The 27,073-nt window shown below is 48.6% G+C and overlaps 1 protein-coding gene across 2 annotated transcripts in view; it reads left to right on the forward strand.

Annotated features, from left to right (window-relative positions):
- The window catches only part of LOC144178527 (uncharacterized), a 72,386-nt gene that overhangs the window by 8,561 nt on the left and 36,752 nt on the right, over positions 1–27,073 (forward strand). For both annotated transcript variants that reach the window (XM_077706453.1, XM_077706454.1), the window contains exons 4-9: positions 195–875; positions 2,569–2,799; positions 4,108–4,282; positions 7,834–8,262; positions 14,581–14,818; positions 21,335–21,443. In XM_077706453.1, coding sequence (XP_077562579.1) covers positions 195–875; positions 2,569–2,799; positions 4,108–4,282; positions 7,834–8,262; positions 14,581–14,818; positions 21,335–21,443 — 1,863 coding nt within the window. The remainder of the gene's footprint in view (positions 1–194; positions 876–2,568; positions 2,800–4,107; positions 4,283–7,833; positions 8,263–14,580; positions 14,819–21,334; positions 21,444–27,073) is intronic.

Consider the following 27,073-nt stretch of genomic DNA (forward strand, 5'->3'; position numbering starts at 1 on the left):
ATTTTGTAAGAGGCACACATTTTGTGTGCCCGGTTTGACCCGTCATGTGTTGTTGGGCCAACGTGTCAGTGCGATTCCATTGCCTCCTTCCCATGCGTTAGGACTAAAACGTTAGTTACAGCGCAGCAGATATCTCGTGCTTGTGCTTGCAGGCTTGCTGCTGTCACCTGACAGTTCTTGTTCCCCTGTTACAGTTCCCGAGATGCCTGTCGAATGTGGCTCCCCTCTGTTTGCCTCCGCCGATGAAGACGCAGAGGGTGGCGCGAATCGGCTACTACACGGAGCTCACCGCAGCAGTGGGCACTGCGCCTACGACCGTGCCAGCCGCCCGCCAGCGGTCACTTCGTCGTTCTCACTCTCGCCTTACTCCACCACTGACGCCCGGCCCTTCTCGCCGTTCTCTTCCACCCCGTCCCACCCGCTGCTGTCCCTTGCCGATCTCCGCATGGACGTGCAGCTGACTTCTTCGGAACACCGCCATGCCCGACCCTTCCTGGCGGACGTTGGCCCTCAAGTTGGGGACTGGAGCCCGCCGAGCGTTGCCGCACCGGGCATCATCTCTTCGACGAGCATCTATGCGGCAAGTGTGGTTTCACCCGGTGCTGTTTCGTCCGATGCCGTTCTACCTAACCCTGTTTCCGGCGGTGGCTGCGACGGTGCGGATGCGCGCCATCGCAAGCGTATGCTAAGTGAGAGTGAGGGTGGCCATCGGAAGAAGGAGAAGCCACCCATGCTCTGCCCACAGCTGTCGTCGGATGACCTGCGGCCGGGGTCCCTGTTTTGCCGAAGCGAAGTTGCTCGCAGGCAGAGCTCGGGGAGCAGTGAGGAAGTGTGCGACGCCAACCAAAGAAACGGCTACCGATCTCCATCGCCCAGTGAGTGGGGCAGGGTGGTTACACATTCTGGTGGCGTCATCCTAGAGTGCTCAACTTTGTTAGTTTCTCTCCTTTTTTTTTTTTTTTACAAGCTTATGTCTGCTCGTCCTGTCACTGCCTTCTTCTGTTTTCTTTTTTTCTCTTGTGCTCCGTGTGTACTGGCTGTGGTACACGTAATTATTGCCAAGAGAGCCTTGTGGCCGTAGAATGAGCATAGGGGGAATTGAAGGGTGAGGTTGAGCACTAGGCGAAGTTACAAAAAGAAAACATTTGTACATGTCGGTATATTGGCACTGACCTAAGACGAGGGTCATATGAACATCACTGGAAGTAACTTTTGACCTGTGAAAATAAATGATCGTACGTTTGACTCTCAAAATGCGCCCCCTTTTGATTATCAGTGATCTTATTGTACATCTCCCACTGTGGTGTAAATTTATGTATTAATTCAGTGATATTTTGTTAGTCCCACCAAAATTAAGTTATATTGGGATTCAAGTGTCGGATGGAACAGCTGCACCATTTGCGCCATTGAGTACCAAACGTGTTTACCTGCGCCATCCTGTTCCCAACCGCCCCTGTTGCGCCAAACTTGTTTATCAGTGCTGTCCTGCGCTGCAGCGCCTGAATTGACCACCGAGATACGACCGCCATGATGCCCCATGCCTGAAACTTCTCTGAAACATTGTGTTTTCGGTTTCATCATGGTGGTTAGGGTTTCGGTTTCATCAGTGCTATGAGCGGCTATAGAATTTGGCGTTGACTTAGCGGTAAGGGAGCTTTTTTGCCGGTGCCAGCCGCTGCTCCACAATAAATGGAAAATGACCAGAATTATAAAATGTTCTTGTGTCTCGTCGCAAACAGAATAATATTCAAATGAAACCTGTAGCTTATTGGGGGTAAACATCAATTTAGTTGCCCATTTTGATGATCCTAGCTTTGTTGGCTGCAACTTTCCATAGCTGCATGCCTGCTAGGGCCCAGCCAACATTAATCATGCCTTCTAACATGCTCTAGTTAAGTAGTCTACGGTGTAAATTCATAGACACTCGTAACTCTGTCACCAGTGAAGGCAAAGCTATGTTCAGCTTCACTCGCACTAAAACTGCTGTTTGATATAAAAAATGCGAGCAAACACCTTGTTCTACAAAATGACACTGTGAGTCTGCATAAGCACTGCAGTTGACGCCAAGCAAGGTCTGTTACTTGATTCATTTCGACTCGGTACATGAGATTTGACGTTGGAACGGTGATAACCTGGCGCACCCAATGGGGGCAAAGGCAACTCCGCACATTGTAAACCTCCCGATATAGTGCAAAAAAAGCGTTACTGGTTCAAAGTAGGTTCTACTGCGTGGCAGAACGCCTGATAAACTAGGTAGATGTGAATGTAAATGGTAGGGCCTATAGGGAGGTTAGGGATGCACCATAGTGGTGTGAAATGGGGTCACATCGGCTCCGAAAGGCATTTCTGGCTGCTCCAAATCTGCTCCAAAATGCCTTTTTGGCTGCTCCGAGCCTGCTACAAAAGGTACTTTTGGACTGCTCCTGAAAAAAGGACTGCTCCTGAACCCATGTACCCTGTTCCACCCCTGAAGTGTAGTGAATTGTTGATTTGTTTTCGCATGTTTGCCGCGTTTCTTTGCCGCGCGGAAAGTGACTGACAGTGGCTTTGCTGCCCATGTGTTTTTAGGCATCAAGTCGGACAGGGTGCTGCGGCTGAGTGCGGAACAAGACGCTGCTGCCGAAGTGTCTGCCGAGAGCGACGGTGACACGGATATCATTGTCTCATCGGATATCGCTGGGGCCGGAGCCCACCAGCCAGTGCGCAGTGCATGCAGCCAAGATCACAGCTACTCGGAGAGCTGCCGGGTTAGGGAGCAGCAACGCAGCCACCGCAGGGAGTCATCTAGGGACCAGCCGAGTGAGTCGGGGGAAGGGGGCTTCGTCTTCCAGGAGATTCCATATGGACACAAAATTACTCCTTTCATTTTGCTTTCATATTAGGCTTCTTGATTATTGTGCTAGTCGGTGCTGGCTGGTCAATCCACCAGCATGGGCCTTTTTGGAATTTTTTGTCTACCTGCTGATTCAGAGTGCTATTTTTCTAATGGGGGGGTGTTTCTGTGATGTGATAGCTGCGATTTATAACTTCACTGGAGGCCGTTTCTGAAGATGTGGCTACTGGACAGGGTTTAAGGAAATCACCAAATATTTTGTAAATTCATTTGGTTTCATTTGGAGCTTGTCAATTACTGCTCATCTGAGAATGGGGATTTGCATGGGTGTGTGCGATGAAAATGCCCAAAAAGGCAGTGGAACCAGAGTTTGCGATCGAAAATGGGAGAGTGTTATTAGGGTTATTCGTTCTATGGTTTTATTTTTATTTTAAATCAACAGTAAAAATCGGGTGCTATTTTTCAAACCAATCATCAGGGAGAAATCGGGTTTTTTTGTAAAACCATTCCGAAATTCGTTTTTTTTTTTAGGGTTAAATGTACCGATGTACCATGTAATACACACTTGGTTTGTTTTATCAGAAGGTATCACAAGCTTCTTAATTTTAGCGTGTCAAATTGGTGTTTGTTTCAAGTTCGTAATCGTGGGGGCTTCAGGGTTTTCTAGCAAGTGATGTCCAAAATTTGGCGTGCGTTTGGAAATGAATCCGTATTGACCACAGAAAGAGCATTGGTAACTTCTAAGACAAAACATTTCGGTCACAAAAAGCTGGTTATCGATTTGTTACACATCCTTGTTTACATACAGTATCACCTGCACGCGCAACATGTCGGTCTCCATTTGAAACCTGTCTGATCGTTGGAATGTAACTCAGCCGGGAGAAAGTTCTCTCGACAACACACCTTCCACTAGCAAGGCACGGCAATGTCAGGGTAGCTAGTGGTAGAGGCATGCCAATACTCAGTGAGTTCGAAAGCTGTGTTTGTGGGGCTTGCTTCCAGCAAGTACTGATTGAGATTGCTCCAAATCGCTACTTTGTTCCAAACAGTTGTTCCGAATCGCTACTTTGAAATCGAGTTTGACCCGATTCTTCTGAAACATGTTTGAGGTGAAATCCAGTAAAATCGGGTTTTGCTCCGAAAGCCCGAAAGTAAGAGCTGGGTGAAAATTTCTGAGGGTGCTAGCTGGTTAGCAACGTCGCTTGAATCAGGAATGCGGAGAAGATGTTCCACTTCTCACTCTTTCCTCCTCCCCTTGTGCGGCATTATATCAGGCACGTCTCGGGGCATTGGGCATGCCTCGTTAGACCAGGCCAGTGGCGGCAGCAGCAAGCCTGGCCCTGGGCACTGCTGGCCCGAGGCCCCCGATCTTCAGCTGGACTGCCTCATCAGCGATGACGACGATGACGACAGCAGCAGTGTGGAGCTGGTCAGCGTGGAGCTTCCCCGGTGAGCGGAATGACATAGTGGATGTACAGTCGAACACGGATATATCGAACACGGCTATATCGAATTATTGTCTATATCGAACTCATAAATTATCCCCTTGAAAATTCTGTGTAAAAGTATAGGAATTCGTACGTTTATATCGAACCGTATTTTTCCCGACATTGCGTATATCGAACGCCGCGCGAGCTGGAAGGTACTCTTTGGCGGTCGCTGCAACCCCGATTGAGGTTGAGGAGAATGTGGAGGAATGCGCGGGCATGGCGAAGACTGGCTCGCGGAACTAATCCCCCCTACCGGCCGGGCTCCGCTACCAGCCGCCGTAGCGTTAGCTGACGGAGCCCGGTATGCTAAATCTCTCTAGGCACACACGCCCGAACGCTCAGAAAATGTGACAGTGCGAGGTAGGGATGCCCCGACTGCGGACGTCCTTTTTTTTTTTTGCGGCTGCGTACGTTCTCCGGCTTGCCGAAAAATAGTTTTTTTTTCTCTCTCTCTCTGGGTCTGTCTTCCCCCGATGTCATCTCGGGAAAGGGAAGAGGGAACGAAGGCGCTGGTGGCCTCCTCTTTCTTTTGCATTTTGCTGCTGTTGCTGCTGTTTTGCGAGTTGTCCCGCACCTTTCGGAGATCACTGTTTCTCTTGAAGATGACCATCGCGAGCGCTTTGTTGGAGTCCGTTCAGAGAGCCTTGGAATTGTTATCTTCAAAGTTCTTGTGGTGCGGGCGCTGTTCTTCTTTTGCGTGCGTGTTGTGCCTGGTGTGCGAAGGCGCAGCATACTGATGGAATTTTGTAGTTGTGCAGCCTCGAGAAGATCGAGACCAGCTTCTTTAATTTAAATTTCCAGGACGAAGAAGCAGGCCAAGGTCAGCGATTTTTTTTTCACGGAAATAAAGCGTCCTGTTGCGTCGTGAGTTGTCATTCTTGAATGCGACGATCGGTAAGTGCTCGTCCGCCATAGGTGAGGTCTCAGAGCCAATATGTTTTATATCGAATTTTTTATATATCGTACTATTTCGCGATCCCCTTGGAGTTCGATATATCCGTGTTCGACTGTATCTCTTCTCTTGTAACGTGCACCACAAGACATACCTTGCCTACTGTTTCTATTTACTTTGGTTAGATTCAAAAGTTTGCCTTCTACTAGGTAATGTAACCATTTATTTTCAGACACTATAAGGGTCAATTTGTGGATTCTTGCAGCTCGCTCTTGTACCGTGGGTTTATGCTTGAGTGCCATTGATGCCTTCCTGAAGGACGCACAGACACACACACACACTCTCTCTCTCTCTCTCTCTCTCTCTCTCTCTCTCTCTCTCTCTCTCTCTCTCTCTCTCTCTCTCTCTCTCTCTCTCTCTCTCCCTCCCCCCTCTTCCCTCCATTTTTTTTTTTTTTTCAAGGTACCCGTATCATCTTCGCACTGTTTTATGTATACACTTATCATATACACTTATCATATATGGAGGCACTTCAGAAATGCACTCTATGCAGTTATCTATGTTGGTTTTCTGTTTTTCATTTGCATAATTTCATGTTACTGCAGTTACTGTTCATTGGGCAAAGGGGGAAGGGAAAGGGCAATGCTGCACCAGTCAGCCCCTTCTGCGGCGTTTTGTCAAGGGCTTTGTTTTGACTGTTTATTGTAAAACGGCGCGGGCTATCAAATCTGGGTGGTAGACTCGAAGGCATCACAATTGCCCAATTTTATTTTACGTACTGTGTCTTTCAGGGTATGTAAGTAGTGTTTTCACTTTTTTTTTCTTCCTTCATTGTGTTATTGTATCCTGTTGATATTTGTTGTGTCTTATTTACTGCCTTCTTATGTGTGTACTCAGTGGGTCCTGTACAGTTGTCAACTCAAATATAGATGAATAATGACCGCAACAGTAATGTCACTAGTGGTGTCATGATCGCCGTGCTATCTGTGAAGTCTTCCTGTAATCTGAGCTCTATGTTGACAGTAGGAGGTCGGAACTGTGACGCAGCCATTATGTGATGGCTGCTCAAATACCACTAAACCTCGTCAGTACGCTGATCCTGCTACATCATGCTACATTTCAACGTGCCTCTCAAACCTGCATCTCACGGCACCGAACCTGGGCCTTGAGTGTTGTTTTGTAGGAATGAAACTACCATATTTATTCGATTATAAAGCGGTTTTAAGGCGAGTGTGTATACACACACACACACGCACGCACGCACACAGACAGAGCTTCAAATATAAGGTGGGGTTCTAGTGCAAATCCTTAAAAACAGACTTCAGCATGCTTGCCTGCAAGGGTTAAATTGTAAGACTTTGAAGTTTTATCTCGTTCATTGCAACTGATAATTAGCTGTCGCAGTTTTAAAAGAATTATAAGGAAGCTGTTTGGCAGTTTTGCAACTTGTAATGAAAATTTGCTAAAACAAATTGCAGCATGCTTTGTTTGTCTGCTACAATAAAACTGCTGCTCCACCAAGTTTTGTATCACTAAACTCTCATTATAAAGAACTTGCTTCACTTTCTTGCTTTGTTTAAAGTTATGGCTGGTACCAACTGAAGTACACATGCTTTGCATTAGGTCATTAAGATTACAAAACTGGGGCCCCTGCTGGGTGTTAAAAGCAACCTGGCAGACGCAGAAAGGCTGGTATGGAATAGCACGAAAGCTGAACCACCCCCACTAGAAAGGCCACATGCCTGCCTTCATTAATTCCTCCCTGCCCAACTGGCCCGCTGTACTTTCGGGAGAAAGCCACTGAAGTGAGGGGGTTGAAATTTCAGGCCGTGCTATGCAGTTTAGCTCATGTAGTAACTAATATTACACAGTAGTGAAAGTCCAGAGCCTTAATTCATCTGTATTTGGCCACAAAAAGAAAAAAAAAAAAACATATGCCCTTCACGGTCGCTGCACCAGCTATCTCAGCTTTCAAAATAATGATTTTCACCCATTTTATAGTTCATATCGGCTTCATGTTTTTGCATACAAAAACTGTGCAGGTTTAACAAGTTCGCAGTCCACAGAGTTTAGCCCTATAGACGTTCCACGGTGTTGTCATAGCTGAAGTAGGCAAATTCTGAAGAAGAATGGTGCTAGAGAAGTGACGCTTTTATACGCACTTCTATTATCTACGCTTGAAGAAAAAAACTTGGTGTTCCAGACATCTATCTGGTAAGGTAATAAGACAATGCCGCGCCAACCGCTCTGCACTCGTATAAAGAGTGGATCGAGGAGGAGCATGCTTATGGGTGTATAAATCATCATCTCCACCACCACCAGCCTATCTACGCCCACTGCAGGGCAAAGGCCTCTCCCATTAATCTCCAATTACCCCACTCCCTAGGGGACGGGTGCACAAATCACCGATGCCCTATCATATTCTCTATTTCAAAGTTTCTTCTGAAAGGAATTTAAACGAATTTTTTCTTCATTCCGACGACTTCGTTGTGCCGAGGGTTCACTGTAGTCTCCCAGCTTAAACTCGTTCAATCACAATTACGACAGTTTTTAACGTCGGTTGTTTTCAGAGTCCTCACCTTGGGCCGCGCCTTTCTTTTCCCGCCCTCCGTTTGCAGGAACTATCGTCAGCCACAGCAGCAGCAGCAGCAGCATCAGTCTGGCAACAGCGAGCCCAGTTCCTCGACCTCCGGCCTGGTGGGCCGGGGGCGCAGCTCCCCTGATTCCCCCCGGGGCTTGGTGCTGGAGTCGCCCATCCTGTCTGCCGTCGCTGGTGCTCCCGCTTTCAGGCAGCGCCGGGGGGGCGCTGGCCGCGCGTGCCTGCGTGCCGGCTCCAGCGGCTCTGTTGCCCCTCCTGCATTTGTGGATCTCACCCAGTCGGACGAAGAGAGCAGCGGCGGCCCGCCTGCTTCTGAAGGTGGCGGTGGGGACGTGAATGGTGCGAGCCTGGCCAGCGGCAGATCCCCGGCCTCGCCAGCCTTTGTGTCCCTGGCAGCATCTTCCATTGCACACCTGGCGGCTGGTACCGGCGGATCTCACAGTTGCGGGTGAGCAGAGTGACTTCTTACATGCCCTGTGTGACAGCTGTGAGGAGGGGTACGTTGTTACAACTTCTTTGACAGCCTTCTGCATCTAGTGACTTGTTACTTTGTCTTGAGTCGAGCGGAAACAAGAAAAAAGAAGAAACTGGCAATTAGACCTCTGAAAGGAGGGAAGCTCTCGGATGCCAATTTTGAGAAACAACTCATCCTAAGTTACAATGATGTTTGTACATAAATTTTACCCCGACACCAAAGGCGCACGACCAAAATTTGGCCGCATATCTGCTCACTTCGCTGCAAATGTTGTCGAAAGACCATGGTTAGCCGCCTTACCATGGTTTTCTGCCGCGCCTGCCATGTAAATGACACCCTTCTTTTTCCCACCAACCTCTCACGCTCTTTCTCATCCACGATACACATGGTGGCGGTTTGCTCAAGTAAAGTCAATTTTGCCGCGCTCCACTGTTCGCACGCACTCTACTGAAACCTTTGTTACTGTTGGACTTATTGGAATGCCACCATGGAGGAGTCTGCGAGCGAATTTGAATTTTTGGGCCGAACCATTTTTTTCATGTCATATTTCTTATGCCAACAATCCAGCAGGCATGCTGTTTAGTACTAACACAGCAAATATTATTTATGTATTGATGTTTTGCTTCAAATACGCCTGAAGTTTTCTTTTTGCCCAACAACACGAACAAGCATGCACATTGCCACCAGGTTTAGTAGTTTGGAAATTTCTGCCTATTCAAACGTCTCGTTCACGAATTGATTGATTGATTGATTGCAGGGTTTAACGCGCCGACGCAACGCAGGCGATAAGGCGCGCCGTAGTGGAGGGCTCCGGATTAATTTCGACCACCTGGGGATCTTTAACGTGCGCCGAAATCTCGTACACACGGGCGTTTTTGCTTTTCGCCTCCATCAGAAAAGCAGCCGCCGCGGCCAGGAATCGAACCCGCGACCTCGTGCTCAGCAGCGCATCGCCTTAGCCACTGAGCCACCGCGGCGGGTGTTCACGAATTGTTTTGTTTTGTCCATGCTGCTGAATGGAGGGACAGATTGACAGACAGATGGGCTGCCCAAAATTTTCGCATTTGAGTAGCCCAAGAAAGACTTACTTAAACGGAAGGTTGGGCGATTTTTTTTACATCATCAAAGGAAAAACAGACGCAGAACGACGACACACATGAAGAACATAACAAACAATGTCAGCATTGTGTTTGTTACCTTCATCTTGTGGGTCATGATTTTGCGCTGGTTTTCCCTCTATTCAAGAAAGACTATAGTCTTCAAGCGACAAAACGAGGCGTACACAACGATTGTTGGTGTGGCAATGGGCTGCAGTGTGCCAGCGTTTAGGTTCTCTTTGTCGGGGGTTTTACCATGTGCAGTTTTGACTACTCGCATGCCTTCGTACATTTCTGTGAATGAACTTATTGATTGATTGATTGTTAGGTTTAACGCGTCAAGGCCACACAGGCGATGAAACGTGCCATAGTAGACGGCTCTGGATTAATTTTGACCACCTGGGGTTTCAACCACGCAGCTTTCAACTTCGGAAAAATGACGAAAACGTTTTTTTGGAAAGCCACATATTCGGCTTCTAAGTTTCCTATTCTGTGCGTCTGCAAAGTTTTTCCGCTGAAAAGCATTGCGAAGGAGCTTAAAAAAATACTTTTGCCAGGCGCGGTGACAAAATATCAGCAGAATAGGGCGAAAAACGGCTGTTTTCGGAGCGCTGTATCTCCGCAACGGTGCCATTGGGCGCGGCCATTTTGATATCGTTACATCGGCTGAGCGATCGTCTTTCTGGTTCTGCTCGTCTCTTTTATGTTCGTTCATTCACAAACGCACAAACGACAGAAAAGAAACGACACACAAACGAAGCTAGAAATAGATGCTGAAGCGCTATTCGTCCTTCGGTCGGGGCGCGCTAAAATGACCCTCCTGATTGGGTGTCGCTGTGGCAACGCAATATGGCGACCGCCTCGACTGTGTTACAGTGCACGGTTCTGAGTTTATTTTCGCTGCTTTGCTCGGCTAAGTTTTTGTTCAGTTTGTGGTATTCAACGCGGACGTTATCGCAGTGATGCTACCGCTGCGCCAATTGCGCCAAACTGCGCCTAAGTGCTCTGGCTGCTACATTTCCTCTAAATTTGGCGATTGTGCGCCCAACCTGCGCCCAAGGGTGTACGCCGACTAACGAAACTAACTACTTGAGGTTCCCCATTGAAAGCGACATCACGGTCAACCTGTTTTCAGGACGCAATCCGAGCCAAGCCAAGGCAAACTGGTCCTTGTTGCGATAACGGCGATGATGCGTTTTGCGGCTGGCGCCTCGTAGGCGTTGTGAAATCTTCCCCTCTGCCCGAGACTTAATTCCGTGCAGTGCGCTTCGCACCTATTGGGCTCGCGAGACCGGCTGTAAAAGGCACTCCAATTTCAAGGCAAAGCCTTCCAGATGCCCCATGTTCAAAAGGACATGAAAGGCTGCAACCCTGACGACTTTTGATAAGTGAAACCTATGTTGCAACTTTGGAAGCCATTTTCTCAAAACAGTTTTTTTTTTTTTTTTTTTTGCCACCTGTGTCGCTTGTTCCGGGGATTTCTTTGGGACTGCTTAGTCTTTTTCATTTCGTTTTTTGCACTACATTCCTTGATGAACAGTTCAGATCGTGACACTCTTGGTTTTCCAGGTTTACTTTTTGTGATTTTTTTATTCAAGTAGTCGTTCACAGTCTACATGCATGTTGCACATTAACCTCTAAAAAACTGAAAGCTAAAAAACATTTTGTTGTAAAAAAAAAAGAATCGAAGGCTGTCCCGACTTTGTCCATTCATTTGGGAATATAAAGCACTCCGAACAAGTTTTCTATCATGCTTTATAAGCCGCTCAAGCTTGGTACAAGCTCAACAGAAAGAAAATTTTATAAATGAAGAAGTTTTCAAGAAATTGCTTTGAAACTTTTATAGTGTTATCACAAAAGTATTTCCAGTTGCTGTTCCAATTTTCATCAAAATCCACAAAGAAATAAAAAAGTTGATTTTGAAAGCCAGGTCTTGAAATATCGAACACACGGGCATTTTCACTTTTCGCCTCCATCAGAAAAGCAGCCGCCTGCATTTTTGGGCTGAGCAGCACAAAACCTTAGCCACTGAGCCACCGTGGTGGGGCCTATAAATAAACTATCAATTGGTTGGGGATCAATTGAATTTATGCAGTAATGGAAAAGTAACGACGTGTCACTTTGTCACAGTAGCTGCAACAAGTTACTTTTGGAAAATCTGTAACTGTAACAGAGGTACTTTTTTGGTTCAGCTAAATGTAACTGTACCATGGTTACTTTTTACTAGTAATGTGCCCGTGACTGGGTGGGTGGGTAGTAGCCTAAAAATGCTTAAGATGCTCTGGACACAGCGTAAATTTGATTTTCCAAGTTCTTGGTCACATTGCCTCATCACGTGAGGCCACATGTTAAGGGGGGACGTGGCTTTCAAAATCAACTTTTTTATTTCTTTGTGGATTTTGATGAAAATTGGCACAGCAACTGGAAATGCTTCTGTGATAACACCATAAAAATTTCAAGATAATATTTTGATAACTTTTTTATTTATTAAATTTTCTTTCTGTTCCGCTTGTACCGAGCTTGAGCGACTTATAAAACACAATAGAAAACTTGTTCGAAGTGCTTTGCATTCCCAAATGAATGGGCGAGGTCGTGACAGTTTCAGAATTTTTTTTTTTACAAAACAATATTTTTTAGTTTTCATTTTTTTAGAGGTTAATGTGCAACAGGCATGTCGACTGTGAACGACTATTTGAATAAAAAAGTCACAAAAAACAAATCTGGAAAACCAAAAGTGTCACGACCTGAACTGTTCATCAAGGAATGTAATGCAAGAAACGGAATCAAAATAGACCCAGTGGTCACGAAGAAATCCCTGGTACAAGCGACATAGGTGGCATAAAAAACTGTTTTGAGAAAACGGCTTCCGAAGTTGCAACATAGGTTTCACTTATCAAAAGTCGCCACGGTTGCAGCCTTTCATGTCCTTTTGAACATGGGGCTTCTGGAAGGCCTTGCCTTGAAATTTGAGTGCCTTTTACAGCCTTTCTCTTTCCAGAAAACATCATTTTCAGCTCCTCCGTGAAGAGTACATACCCCCTTTGCAAACCAAACGGAGAGGAAGATGTGTTTCAATGGGCTTTCAATGCAAAGTAGGTTAGCTGGTTGGCTGTATCGCACTGGACAACTTCCTTTTGCAGTGTTGTCACCATGGCAACAAGTTAAGCATTTTTTTTTTACTTAAATTTGAACATTTTTGGCTTTTTTTATGTTTTATCTTGCCTGGCACTGCAACTTAGTACTCATATACGTGCAGGTGTTCATTGCCAAAAGTTTGCATACCACAAGGATGAAAATGAGCTACTTTGAAGCTTGGTAGAGTATTCTGCATAACTCCCAACTTCAATGCAAGAGCATATTTTTTTACTATTGACATTCAAGGCATCCAATATTTCTCGCAGCACAGCCAGTATGCCCTAAGCAATGGTATCAATAATTTCCCTAAAAAAATCACTGTTAAATGCTGCCACAGTAACGTACATTTTTAACGCAGAGAGCATATTTTTATTCTTATATTACTAACTCAAACCTGTTCGCATGAAAATTACAAGTGCATGGGAAACGTAGCGCAAGAAAGGCGATACGGCTCGCGCGCATCGCAGCGCACGCTTACCGCGACATATCGAACTTTGATTATACCTGATATGGCTGGTCAGGTCGCTTTTAAGATTAAATCTAACGTCGCAGGCGTTAATTACAACTACTGGCGTTCAATCGTAACCGGTTGCCCAGTCATGTGATGCTCCAATGCGCGTCGGCTATGCCGTGCGCGCCGCAGCGTTTGACACGTCGACCGTTTCTTTCTCAAGGCTAGCGAGCCCACAGTCAAAACACAGCAATAACTAAGCGTGTAAACATCGCAAATCCGACTAAAAGTTCACTTCACGAACCGCTATCGCAAGCGCGCACACCGCGTCACCCTCCAAGGTCTGGCGACGGTAGAGTCACGCGCACCACGAAGCGTTCGATGACCTCCGCCTTTCGAGCCACACAACTTCCCGTAATCTGGCTCGTTATCTCTGGCATTCCCATCGCGATAACGTGCGTATTGAATACCACAGATTGAACAGAAACTCGGCCGAGCGAAGCGGCGAAAATGAACTCAATCCGCTCGCTACGCAGCTCTGGCGGCCGCCATCTTGCGTTGCACCCGCGACATCCAATCAGGAGGGTCGTTGTTCTGTGCCCGACCGGAGGACCAATAGCGCTTCAGCATCTATTTCTAACTTCGTTTGTGCGTTGTTTCTTTTCTGCCGTTTGTGCGTTTGTGAATGAACGAACATAAAAGAGACGAGCAGAACCAGAAAGACGATCGCTCAGCCGATGTAACGATATCAAAATGGCCGCGCCCAATGGCACCGTTGCGGAGATAGAGCGCTCCGAAAATTGCCGTTTTTTCGCCCTTTTGCGCTGATAGTTTGTCACCGCGCCTGACAAAAGTATTTTTTTATGCCACTTTGCGACGCTTTTCAGCGTAAAAACTTTGCTGACGCACAGAATAGGAAACATAGAAACCGAATATGTGGGTTTCAAAAAAACAATGTTTTGGTCATTTTTCCGAAGTTGAAAGCCGCGTTCCCCCTAATGTCACGAAAGGAAACGGCAAGCCGCCACACACATTTGCTCAACTGTGGCTCTATGGGCTTGCTTGCTACAGGGTTGTCACATTGCTGACTGAATCATTTATAACCACGAAGCAAACTTACAACTCTGCTCCAGAGAGCTTTGTACTGATATATACTAGAGGGAAACCTTTCACTGCAATCGCGTACCGTTGTGGGTGCCGCCATAGCAGCTAGCGATGGACCTCTGCTAGTTGGCTTGGCTAACAACACGGCTTCTTTTCGCTCTCGAAGCCATAAAAAAAGGGGAACATTTCTTTTCTTGTCCATCTTGCATGAAGCTTCTAAATAATTCCTGAGAAATATCTCTTTTGGGGGCTCCACTATTTTATCGATAAAACAGCTTGAAATAATCTTTCACAATAACTTTTTTTGCAGCCACAGACAACCTTCTAGCTTGTTCATGACCCGTGCAAAGGACAAATGGAACATTCCTTCTCGGTTCATGATGGCACATGGGCTGAAGCGTGGCCCTCCTAGACACTAGCGCCGGATTAGTACAAAACTCTACGTTCTGCTCTAGCGAGAAGATTTCCACCTCTGATGCCATCCTCCCCCTCTCCCGTGTGCAGGGACTTCAGCCGGCTGCTCCGCAGGGGTGCACCTCCATGCCCAGTGCCTCCCCGCCTGCACGCCCAGCTGCACAACTATGCCAGCCCACCGTTTGGGGCGGTCAGCCCCCAGCCCAGCCCGCTGGCTCCCCTGTGCGGGTTCCCCACGTGCCGCTTCCACGGCACAGCCGCCGGCAGCCCCACAGCAGCAGAGCCCCCGCCGCCCGGGGAGGTCCGGGACTCCTGTGCTCGCACCATGGTGAGCGCCAGCCTCACCATCGTGGTGGCAGGCACACGCGCTCTGTTGCGGTAGTGAATTGCGCTCTAGGGAATTTAGCGTGGAGTGCATTCGGCAGGCATTCTCAGATAATGATTGGCAGCCTATCATTGTCCCTGAAGAAGAAAGTGTACGACAGCTGCATCTTACCAGCATACCTCGGCAAAGTTGGCGCGGCTCACTCAAACTCACTCACAATTTTTTTTTTCGAATCACCACTCACTCAAACTCAGACTCAATGCTGAGCAGCACATCTGCGCTCACTCAAACTCAAACTCACATTGAGCGCAAAACTCAGAACTCACTCGGACTCAAACTCAAAATGTACTCAAACCCAAAATGTACTCAGAACTCAAAATGTACTCAAACTCAAACTGTAATCAAAACTCAAAATGTACTCAAACTCAAAATGTACTCAAACTCAATATGAACTCAAAACTCAAAATGTACTCAAAACTTAAAATGTACTCAAACTCAAAGAGTACTCAAACTCAAAATGGGCTCAAAATTCAAAATGTACTCAAACTCAAAATGGACTCAAAACTCAAACTGTACTCAAAACTCAAAATGTACTCAAACTCAAAGTGAACTCAAAACTCAAAATGTACTCAAAACTCAAAATGTACTCAAAACTCAAAATGTACTCAAACTCAAAATGTACTCAAAACTCAAAATGTATTCAAACTCAAAATGAACTCATAACTCAAAATGAACTCATAACTCAAAATGTACTCAAAACTCAAAATGAACTCAGGACTCAAAATGAATTCAGAACTCAAATGGCCTCACAGAGATTGAGAGTGAGTGTGAAAGTGTGAGAGTGAGAGTGTGAGTGAGAGTGTCAGTGAGAGTGAGAGTGTGAGTGTGAGTGAGAGGGCGAGTGTGAGTGAGAGTGAGAGTGTGATTGTGAGTGAGAGTGTGAGTCAGAGTGTGAGTGTGAGAGTGTGAATGAAAGTGAGAGTGAGGTGAGAGTGTGAGTGAGAGTGTGTGTGAGTGAGAGTAAGAGTGAGAGTTGTGGGGATCTTAATTGGGGCTACTCCCAATTACGCGAGCACGCTAGCCCGCGATCCCCTCTCCCAGAGGGGCGAGGATAGCCCCTCGCACCCTCTTTCTGCAAGGGGGTACGGGCTGACCAATGCGCGCCGGTCCGTGGGCCACGTGGGGTGTGACGTAGTGGCCCCGCCGAAGGGCTCGCGGCGGCAGGCGCGCGCTTCGGTCGGACCCGGGAGAGATTGGCTGGGTGCCGACTCCGACAGGTACTTCGTGCTTGCACCGAAGCTGAGCGACCGCCGTTTTCTCACTTCCGTGAGGTCGGCGAACGTACCGGGAGTTGGGTTTCTCAGTCAGTCTGGTGGTCGGTTCCGGTCATAGCCGGGCCCATCACCCGCAGCGTTTTGGTGTCTTACGCCACTGGAACAACAGCTGCCGATTACCCCCCCCACCTTCTGCGCGTCGGGCTCTGTGGCTTGAAGCGTATGGTCGGCGGGTACCCCCCTCTCTGCACCAGGGCTAGGAGTGTAATACCAGGGCTGGTTGCTGTACCGTGGATTACCCGGAATAAAACCAAGTTCTGAGGAGCTACTTCGTCTTCGCGGAGTGACTGTGCATGCGTGGCGAGGGCCGCCGCGGCCGTTTATGGCTTGGCTCGCTCGAACCCATGGTGGGCACCTTGGCATGCTGCACTGCATTACAGAGGTGAGGCCCACATTTCTGGCGCCCAACGTGGGGCGGAAGAAATGTGGGCATGATCTTATCCTTAATCCTTAATCCTTGCCATTAGCATTAAGGAACAGAATAGAATAATAGAATAACGCGCCGTCGTTATTCTCACTGCTCTCGCGCAGCACCGAACTGCCCTGCCGAGAGACTCTGCCCACAACGGGTTCGAGAGCGAGCCGCGACTCTCACCGCGAGTGTACGTCGTCAGTCACTTCACCGAGAAGCGAGATATTTCATAGTACAGGGGTTTATTACGCGGACAACCACGATACAAACACTACACTGTACTACGCACCTAGCCCCTGGGGCATATACAGCCGTCAGCGTGTGCCCAGCCCGTAGTCGGGCAGCAGTTAGCGTCCGCTGGTGTTGGCCGGCCGCAACGCTCGCTGACGTAGGGGAAGGGGGCTCTCTGTGGCCGCTACACATTTCAAGCCGCTGGACTCGATCGGGCGGCATCGGCGCTCGTCTGCTGACCTTAGACGGCGCAAGCCGTCGCATCGCGGACGCGGGGGCAACCCACCAAGAAGTGGAATATGCCCGCGGAGACTCGCCGGGCATCCTAGATAAACGCACTGACGCAAATCGAGGCATGCGCTAATCGACACGGTGGGTGCCGTGACCCACGGAAGTGGGAAACAACGGCCAATGCAAGAAACGGCCAGAAGTGGCCGAAAGGCATTTACGTACCGTGCGATCGCTGCGCGTCCCAAGGGCGGTCTCTCCGGGGAGTCTCCTGTGCGCATCCCCCGTCGCCTCGTAGGGAGAGGAGGGAAGCGCGCGAGGATCCCCCTCGCCCCACCAAGGAGGAGGACGTCGCTAGCGCCTCCTCGCCCCCATTAAAGGGGCTTGGCCCCCACAGAGTGAGAGCGTGAGTGTGAGTGAGAGGGCGAGTGTGACTGAGACTGAGTGTGACTGAGAGTGAGTGAGAGTGTGAGTGAGTGTGTGATTGTGAGTGAGAGTGTGAGTTGAGTGTGAGAGTGAGTGATAGTGAGAGTGAGAGGGAGAGTGAGAGTGTGAGTGAGTGAGAGTGGGAGTGTAAGAGGGAGTGTGAGTGTTAGTGAGAGTGCGGGTGTCAGTTGAGTCTGAGTCTGAGTGTGAGTTGAGTCTGAGTGTGAGAGTGAGTGTGAGTTGAGTCTGAGTGAGAGTGAGAGTGTGGGTGAGACTGAGAGTGTGCGTGAGAGTGAGAGTGAGTGATAGTGAGAGTGGGAGTGAGAGTGTGTGTGAGTGGGAGTGAGAGTCTCCGGAGAGTGTGAGTGAGATTGAGAGTGAGTGAGAGTGTGAGTGGGAGTGGGATTGTAAGTGGGAGTGGGAGTTTTAGTGAGAGTGTGAGTTGAGTCTGAGTGTGAGTTGAGTTTGAGTGTGAGAGTGAGAGTGTGAGTGAGAGTGAAAGTGTGAGAGCGTGAGTTGAGTCTGAGTGTGAGAGTGTGAGTGGAGTGGGAGTGAGAGTGTGAGTATAAGTGAGAGTGAGTGTGAGTTGAGTCTGAGTGTGAGTGAGAGTGAGAGAGTGTGAGAGCGTGAGTGAGAGGGAGAATGTGAGTGAGAGTGTGAGAGTGAGAGATAGTGAGAGTGTGAGTGTAAGTGAGAGTGTGAGTGAGATTGAGAGTGAGTGTGAGTGAGAGGGGGAGTGTAAGTGTGAGTGAGAGTGTGATAGTGTGAGTGAGAGTGTGAGTGAGCATGTGAGCGTGAGTGTGTACCTTTTGCTATATAACTTTTGCTATATCCTCATAATTATAACCAGAAAGCGTTTTTATATTTGTCCCACGTGATCCCCCTCGATGAGACCTTTAATTTGATACCCCACACACCCTAGCAGGGTCATATGGAATTCATACCAGTCAAAATAACCATGACTCTCATGACTGTAACCAGGACGCATTATTTAAGTGTCCGACGTGATTCCCCTAACTGGAACCTTTAATTTGACGCCCCACATGCTTCAGCGGCCTCAGCTTGAATTTAACCCAATCTATGACTCATAATGACTATCTCATGATTCGAACTACGAAGCCTTTTTTTATTTGTACCACGTGATTCCCCTCGTCAAGACCGTAAATTTGATACCCTACATGCCCTAGCTGGGTCACTTCGAATTTTACCCCAATATAAGACTCGCCATGACAATCTCATGGTTATAACCAGGAAGCATTTTTATATTTCTCCCACATGATTCCGCTCATCAAGACCATTAGTTTGATACCCATCACATCCTAGAGGAATCAATTTGAATGTTAAACCAATCAATGACTAACCATGATTATCTCATGATATAGCCCTACCACATTTTTGTCCCACATGATTTCTCTTATCGGAACCTTCAGTTTGATGCCCCAGACACCCAGCGGCATCATTGTGAATTTTACCCTAATTTATGACCCAATTTTGACTACGTCATGATAATAATCAGGAAGCACGTGATTACCCTCATCAAGACCTTTAATTTGGCTCTGTGGCTAAGGCGTTGCGCTGCTGAGCACGAGGTCGCGGGTTCGATTCCCGGCCGCGGAGGCCGCTTTTCTGATGGAGGCGAAAAGCAAAAACGCCCGTGTGTACGAGATTTCGGTGCACGTTAAAGATCCCCAGGTGGTCAAAATTAATCCGGAGCCCTCCACTACGGTACGCCTCATCGCCTTCGTCGGCGCGTTAAACCCTTCAATGAATCGAGACCTTTGATTTGATACGCCACACACCCTAGTGCCATTAACTTGAATTTTAGCCGAATTTATGAATTACCATGATTACGTCATGATATATCCATAAGTCATTTTCGTCCCGATGGATTTCCCACATCGACACCTTGAATTTGATTCCCCACATGCCCTCGCAGCGTCATTTTGAATTTTAACCCAATCTATGACTCATTATGACTGCCTGATGACCACGATCAGGAAGCATTTTTTTATTTACCCCGCGTGATTCCGTTAATCCGGACCTTTCATTTGATACCTTACACGCCTTAGCCTCATCAGTTTCACTTTTCACCCAATCTAATGTGGTCATTATTCTGTCCTAAGGGGTGCTCCCAGTCAATTCAGCTAATTCACTTGAAACAGCAGAAAGGACAGCCCCCGCCCCCATTTCCCCCCGGCTCTCACCTCTTCCTTTGTGGCCCCTAGTATATCAAGCCGTTAACAGTAGCAGGCGACCAACCAGCACGCCAGCGCCGCCGTGTGCTTTCCCACCACCCTTTCCCACGCTCTTAGTGGATCCGTCAGGAGGAAAAGTTAAGACAACCCTTTTTATGACCTTACCAGTCAATTGTCATTCACGCTCCCAGCCGCCAAAATTAGGTATAGAGCAAGTGCTTATGGCCATGAAAATTCAACAAGAAAGTAAAAAAAATCAGACACCCCCTCCCTCCCAACCGATCATGCAGATCGCGATTGGTGCCGTACCCGCAGGTAACCTGAATTCCGAGCCCACAGTGACGCATGAAACTTAACAACCAACCATAGCTACCTGCTGTGCTACTCATATGTACTAAAACTCAAAATGGACTCAAAATTCCTATGTACTCAGAACTCAAAATGTACTCAAAACTCAATATGTAATCAAACTCAAAATGTACTCAGAACTCAAAATGGACTCAAACTCAAAATGTACTCAGAACTCAAAATGGACTCAAACTCAAAATGTACTCAGAACTCAAAATGGACTCAAACTCAAAATGGACTCAGAACTGAAAATGGACTCAGAATTCACTAGTTCTAAGGCGTACTCAAACTCAATCGGACTCAAACTCAGTCGGGATCACTCGGCTCAAACTCACTCAAGCTCAAACTCACCATGCCACACTAGCCTCACGCTCACTCAAACTCAAACTCACGCGTGAGTTTGAGTGCAAATGAGTCTGAGTGAGTGGACTCATGAGTGAGTTCGCCGACCTCTGCTTACCAGTACTCACCTACGGGGCAGAAACTTGGAGGCTCACTAAAAGGGTTCAACTTAAATTGAGGACAACTCAGCGAGCATTGGAACGCAAGGTGATAGGTGTAACATTAAGGGGCAAGAGGAGAGCGGAGTGGGTCAGGGAACAAACGCATGTTAAGGACATATTAGTAGAAATTAAGAAGAAAAAATGGGCGTGGGCAGGGCATGTAATGCGAAGGCAAGATAACTGCTGGTCATTACGGGTAACAGAGGGGATCCTTAGAGGAGGCAAGAGTGGCAGGGGGCAGCAGAAAGTTAGATCGGCAGATGAGATCAAGAAGTTTGCGGTGATAAATTGTTACAGTTAGCACAGGACCGGGATAATCAGAGATTAATGGGAGTGGCCTTTGCCCTGCAGTGGGCGTAGATCTTGTGGTGGTGGTGGTGATGATGATGATGATGGCGGCAAAACCTGACAGTCATAACCAGGCGAAAGAAATATGGCAGAAGGGGGGGGTGGAAAGGGATAAGAGGGGGTGAATTTATCTCTGTCCCACAGAGCCTAACCTGCTTTTGATGACAGGTGTGTGTCTACATGCAGCCAACAGGGAACGTTGGGGACAGGCTCTAACCACGGTGACCTGGGTACATCGTTTTTTTTGTTTGTTTTGTTTTTTTTCAGCTGAATTGAGTGACGGGTACACTAGCACTTTTGCCTGGCTCACTTCGTACGTTTTAGAAGTATAAATGCGTTGGGAACATACGTACTGACGAATTAATTGGGGACAGACATCAAAGACAGTCTGTAACAGTGTAATGCTGTGTGTGGTTGGGCTGCTCCACTTCTGTAGTGAGACTGCACAACATGCTGGCACCTTCTCGAGAGTGTGTTGTCCTTTTTCGTTCCAGGGTACTGTGGGGCCTGGTCCAGATTCCTGTCGAAGCTATGGTGGGGGCTGTTTCAGTCACTCCGGAACAACTGCCCCGACCAATGTGATGATGGCGCACGTTTACCCAGGTACGTGGTCGGTGCAGTGGATCTGTAGAGGCAGAAGAGTTGTCTTTAGGGGCACTGTGAGGGGGCAGAGGGGATGTTCGCACCTGGCAATCACTGCACCAAAGCTCTGTAGCAGGGACCTTTAAATAACAAATGTATAGGAAGCTAACTTTGCTAGAAATTGAGGAACAAGTGCATGGAAGTGTCCTGTTGGGCAGTATTATCTCTTGCCAACCTTGATTACATAGTTATATTTTTTTTGTGTGCGCGTATCTCCGGCCAGCAAAACAATACCACTTATCTGTTAAAGATAGTACGATTGAAAAAGAAAGTGCTAGCTCATTACATAAAAAGGTATGGGCAAAAACATATGACTTAAAACAAACAGTGCTGTGTTCATATCCCATGACACTGGCAGGTGTTGTTTTCATTTTATTCATGCATTTTATCATCCTCAATAGCTTCAGTCCTTTTTTTCAGCTGCGTCGCAGCCGTGTTTGTCTAGACCACGAGTTTTGGCAGCAGAAGTAGTGAAAACGAAATGAGCTACTAATAAGCTACTAAAATATGCTCCTTTAGACGAATGGTTCCAAACCACAAGAACACTGAGTTCGTGTAAGAGCAAGTACGACAACGATAAAAAAGGCATGATGATTAATTGGCCAGAAATGCAGGGGAAAAGAGGAAAGAGACTGAAACGGAAATACAGCGGAATCTCGGTAATACGAATCTCAAAGGGCGGCGAGAATATTCATATCACCCGAGAATTCGTATCGCCAGAAAACGAGAAAAATTGCTCTCTGCTCGTGGAAACGTACTGAGCACACGACAGGCAGCGGCAACATGGCGTCGGCTCCTGTCGTGAAGGAGTGCAGATAGCTCCAGCGACCGCTTTTAACCTTTCGTTGAAACGCAGTTCAAAGCGTAAACTAAATTGCTCATGCGGAAAAGGAGCTGATAATGCAGGCAAAAACTGCGATATAAAATGTCTCCTCGCCAAATATCCGCCACGGAGGTGGCCCAGCCAGCTGCTGTCTCCCCATTGGCATGAGTCGTGAGGCTCCTCCCACTGCTGCACGCGGGAACTGAGGCAGAGGCTGTCGCCAGAGTGCCGGGCCGAATCGTCGACGCAGGGACGCGGGCGTTCAAAGAACGCGTGCCATTTGCCGACGCGACGCGCGCACACAAACTCTTACACGTAATCGATGCACAGGTGGCGCAGGCAGCACGACGAGGCAACGGCAGGACAGCTAGAGCGCGGCTCATAGAGGGAAGTGAGGAATGCGAAGATGAAATGTCGAGAGTACTCATTGTCAGAAACGAGGGAATGGCTGATTGCCGGCCCGGCCGTGGTTGATTCAAAAAGTATGAAACAAAAAGGAAGCTCGAGGCGCTTGAGCTGCAGCCAGCGGAAACGAAAGGGACCGTGAGAAGAGATCGTAGCGGGAGAAAAGAGAGGGGAGGGAGAAAGAACATGCGTGGAGAGGGTGAAATGTTCTGTGTTTACAGAAGCAGCACCTCTCCCGATGGTTTTTAAACACCCCACAAGGAGGAATACTGTCGGCGGGGGAGGACTAATGCTTTTGTGCCTGCACGCAATCAAGGCCGTACGGCCGCACCACAACTCCCGTCTACGCCGCAGTCGGCTGCTCGCGGCTCGCATATTTGTATCACCCGCACCAGAGTGATAAATGTGTATGGGTCATCGGAATTTTTTTTACGTAATACCGTATTTACTCGCATAATAGGCGCACTTTTTTTTTTTTCAAAAATCAGGCTCGAAAGTTCGGGGTGCGCCTATTACGTGGGGTAAAATTCCCGAAAAATTTTCGACTCGCATTGTCGCCTCACATCATTTACTAATAAATCCAGTATAAAGTAAAACAAAAGCTACCTACTTACCTTTTAATGAACAGGCGAGAGACGTCGACTGCACCCACACGTAACATTTATTCACACGAAACAACTAGCCCTGGCAAAACGAGCACTGAAATCGGCGCGGGCTCGCAGCCTCCCGGACATGGGGGGGCTGACCACTTCTCTCAAGCAAACATGTTTTTTGCCAGTACATGTGCTCACTTCCTCCCCCTATTCGGAGTCTGAGTCGGAGTCGGTCAGAACGCACTCATCACCGCCGAGTGGCGGCTCGTCTTCTTTGTCGGAACTCCACAACAGGTCGTCCTCACTCGCATCTAGTGCGTTTGAGATGCCCGTCTTCTTGAAACTTTTCCTGATGACGTCATCGGAGATCTCCCGCCAGGCTTCAACTATCCACCCGTACAACACTTCCACAGGCGGCCTCTTAATTTTGCCACCTGGAGTTAGCTGGTGCTGTCCTGCAGCCATCCAATTGGTGTTTAGCCTTCGAATGTTGTCCTTAAGAGGGTTCAACGCTGGTCAACCACTCTCGACATGTAGACGCTCGAGCCACGGCCCGGGGGTTCAAAAGAAGGTCCCCTTCACCCCGAGTAGTCCGAGTGACGCTGGCTACCACCCCCAAGTGCAGGAAACAAAAATCACCTGAACATAAATACCCCAGAAAGTGGAGGCTAAAGTAGTATCCCCGCCGGTAGCGTAGTGGTTATCGCACCAGACCGGTATTCTGGAGGTCGTGGGTTCGGATCCCACCTGGCGGGCATTTTTCCTCCACTTTCTTATTTTCCAAATTCTTTATCTTAAAGCTACTACATCCTCCCCTTTGCTTTCCGAGGTCTTCTTGACTGCCAATTCTGATTTCTGTCTTATATATATATATATATATATATATATATATATATATATATATATATATATTGTCACGGCCCTCTTGACATTTCACATGGCAATGCACTGGATCACCTGGTGGTCAATCCATCGTACATTTCATCTATGGGTATGTGCCGCATCAGTGGGTCGCGCAAGGCAAGCCGAAGCGAAGACGAAGAGGTCGCGCAGAGACAGACTGGCTCGAGCTACGCTGGTACCCTCGGCTTCGGACTATACGCCTCATTCTTTGAAAATAGATCGCTTTTAAGCACAGCGTGTAAATAGCCCGCATCTGCCTCGTAACATCTTTTTGGTGGAGGTTGCGGTTCCCGTCCCTGTGCCTGTCAACAGCGCAGCAACATCACACCACGGATCTTCGAAGTGGGCGACACATTCGTCGACGCACGATGCCTCCTGCCAACGAGACCGCACCCGCTGCGCCCCTCATCATCGTTTCTCAGCCCCGTGACCCAGGCTTTTTCACCGGTGAGGACGACACCGACGTGGAAGAATGGATTCGCATGTTCGAACATGCCAGCGCCCATAACAGGTGGGATGGTACAATAATGCTGGCTAACCTACCTTACCATCTAAGAAACACAGCCAAATCCTGGTATGACACCAACGAGCACACGTTGACCAGCTGGGACGTTTGCAAAGAAAAGATGCGGAAAATATTTGGCAGCCCCGTGGGTCGCCAGCTCGCCGCACGTCAACAGCTCGCTTCGCGCGCCCAGTCCACCACTGAATCCTATATCACGTATATACACGATGTTTTGGCCCTCTGCGCAAAGGTTGATCCCGAAATGTCGGAAGCCGACAAGGTAGGCCACGTCCTTAAAGGCATTGCAGATGACGCCTTCCATCTGCTGATGTGTAAGGATGCCGCTACAATCGACGCCATTCTTAACGAATGCCGACGCTTCCAGGAAGCCAAATGCCGCCGCATTGCCCACCAGTTTACTCGGCTGCCTCACACAGCGGCAACGTCGTCGTGTCAAGATGTGTCGGTGCCACCACGCACAACGCTGACGCCTAGCACGGAGGCCCAGACTGAGAGCCTGACGAAAATAGTACGCCGTGAGATCGAGGCTATGGCTCCAATTGCTCAGCACTGCGCGCACGACCGGAACGGCCCCACGATTTCTCTCATCCAAGCCGTCGTTAGAGACGAGATCACGTCCCTGGGCCTTCACTCAGTTTGTGCCTTGGGACGCCAGGATCCCTGCGACGGCTTCCGTACCCCTTCGCCCCGTACTGATGTCCCGCCGCGCTACGATGTTCTCCCGCGCTACCGACGACGCAGTCCTGGTGAATGGAGAACAGCCGATGACCGCCCCATCTGTTTCAACTGCCATCGCGTTGGACACGTCGCCCGTTATTGCCGCAGCAGCTGGTCGCCATTTAGCCGTCAACGGTTTCCCGAGAACAGCTACTCCGACGACTACCCTCGACGTTTTCCGCCACGTCCTCATCAGCCCTTCGCACCCGACAACACACGACGCAATCTATCTAGCCGCTCGCCGTCACCTCAGCGCCGCCAGTCGCGTTCGCCGCAGCCCCGCCGCCAGACTCCGCCGCCCACTTTCTCGGCCTCCCTCTCGGAAAACTAGCCAGTGCAGCTCCCGGAGGTGATGCTGCATTAACGACCCGGCCTGCAAATCCTCTGTTGACTTCGGTTTCAAGACCCAATTTGATAGATGTTCACGTTGACGGGGTTCGTGTTAGTGCTTTAGTCGACACAGGTGCCAATATTTCAGTCATGAGTTCGAACCTTCGCCGCACTCTTCGGAAAGTTATGACGCCAGCGATATGCCGTGCTGTACGAGTCGCCAACGGAGGAACGACCACCGTAGCCGGAATGTGTACCGCCCGCGTCGCAATTGCCGGACACGACATCCCTGTCTTGTTCACCGTCTTGGAAACATGTCCTTACGACATAATATTCGGACTGGACTTTCTTACAGAACACGCCGCCCTCATTGACTGCGCCGCCGGGGTTTTACGTCTTGAGCTGCCCACAACACCCCTTGATGACATCACGCCCACTTACCGGCTTTGCGGCGCCGAACATGCTCGATTAGCTCCCAAGGCCATGACCTACGTGCGTTTATCGTCGTGCCCGCCAGTTCCAGATGGTGACTACCTTGTCTCGCCCGTCACCGATATACTCCTTGAACGCAACGTGACCCTTCCTTATACAGTCGTGACTGTCGCGAAGAACGAAATTGGCCTCCCATTTTTGAACTTCGGTTTCTCCACCCAAGTCCTTCCCCGTGGAATGTCGCTTGCTACACTGATCCCCTTGGCTGAATGCGAAGTTTCCGTGGTGACAACTGACGACTCTGAATCCTCTACGGATAGCCAACGGGACATTTCACGAACTACCGCTGATTTTATGGACATGATAGCGTCGGACCTTCCACCTCCGGAAGCCCATCAGCTCCGTTGTCTCCTAGCGTCATATCGGGACATTTTCGACTTGGACAACCGTCCGTTGGGCCAGACTTCCCATGTGACACATCGCATAAACACTGGTGATGCGACCCCTATCCGCCGACGTCCATATCGTGTCTCCCACGCCGAACGTACCGTCATTCAGCAGGAAGTCGAGAAGATGTTGCGGAAAGATGTTATTGAGCAGTCTTCTAGTCCATGGGCGTCTCCAGTCGTGCTGGTCAAAAAGAAAGACGGCTCATGGCGATTCTGTGTTGATTACCGACATTTAAACAAAATAACCAAGAAGGACGTTTATCCACTTCCTCGAATTGACGACGCCCTCGACTGCTTGCATGGCGCGTCGTATTTCTCGTCCATTGACCTGAGATCAGGGTACTGGCAAATTGCAGTCGACGCCATGGACCGCGAAAAGACCGCTTTTGTAACCCCAGACGGACTGTACCAAT

This window comes from Haemaphysalis longicornis, unplaced genomic scaffold (assembly GCF_048455015.1).
Source record: "Haemaphysalis longicornis isolate Haplotype H1 unplaced genomic scaffold, Haemaphysalis longicornis Haplotype H1 scaffold_4, whole genome shotgun sequence".
Classification (NCBI taxonomy): domain Eukaryota; kingdom Metazoa; phylum Arthropoda; class Arachnida; order Ixodida; family Ixodidae; genus Haemaphysalis; species Haemaphysalis longicornis.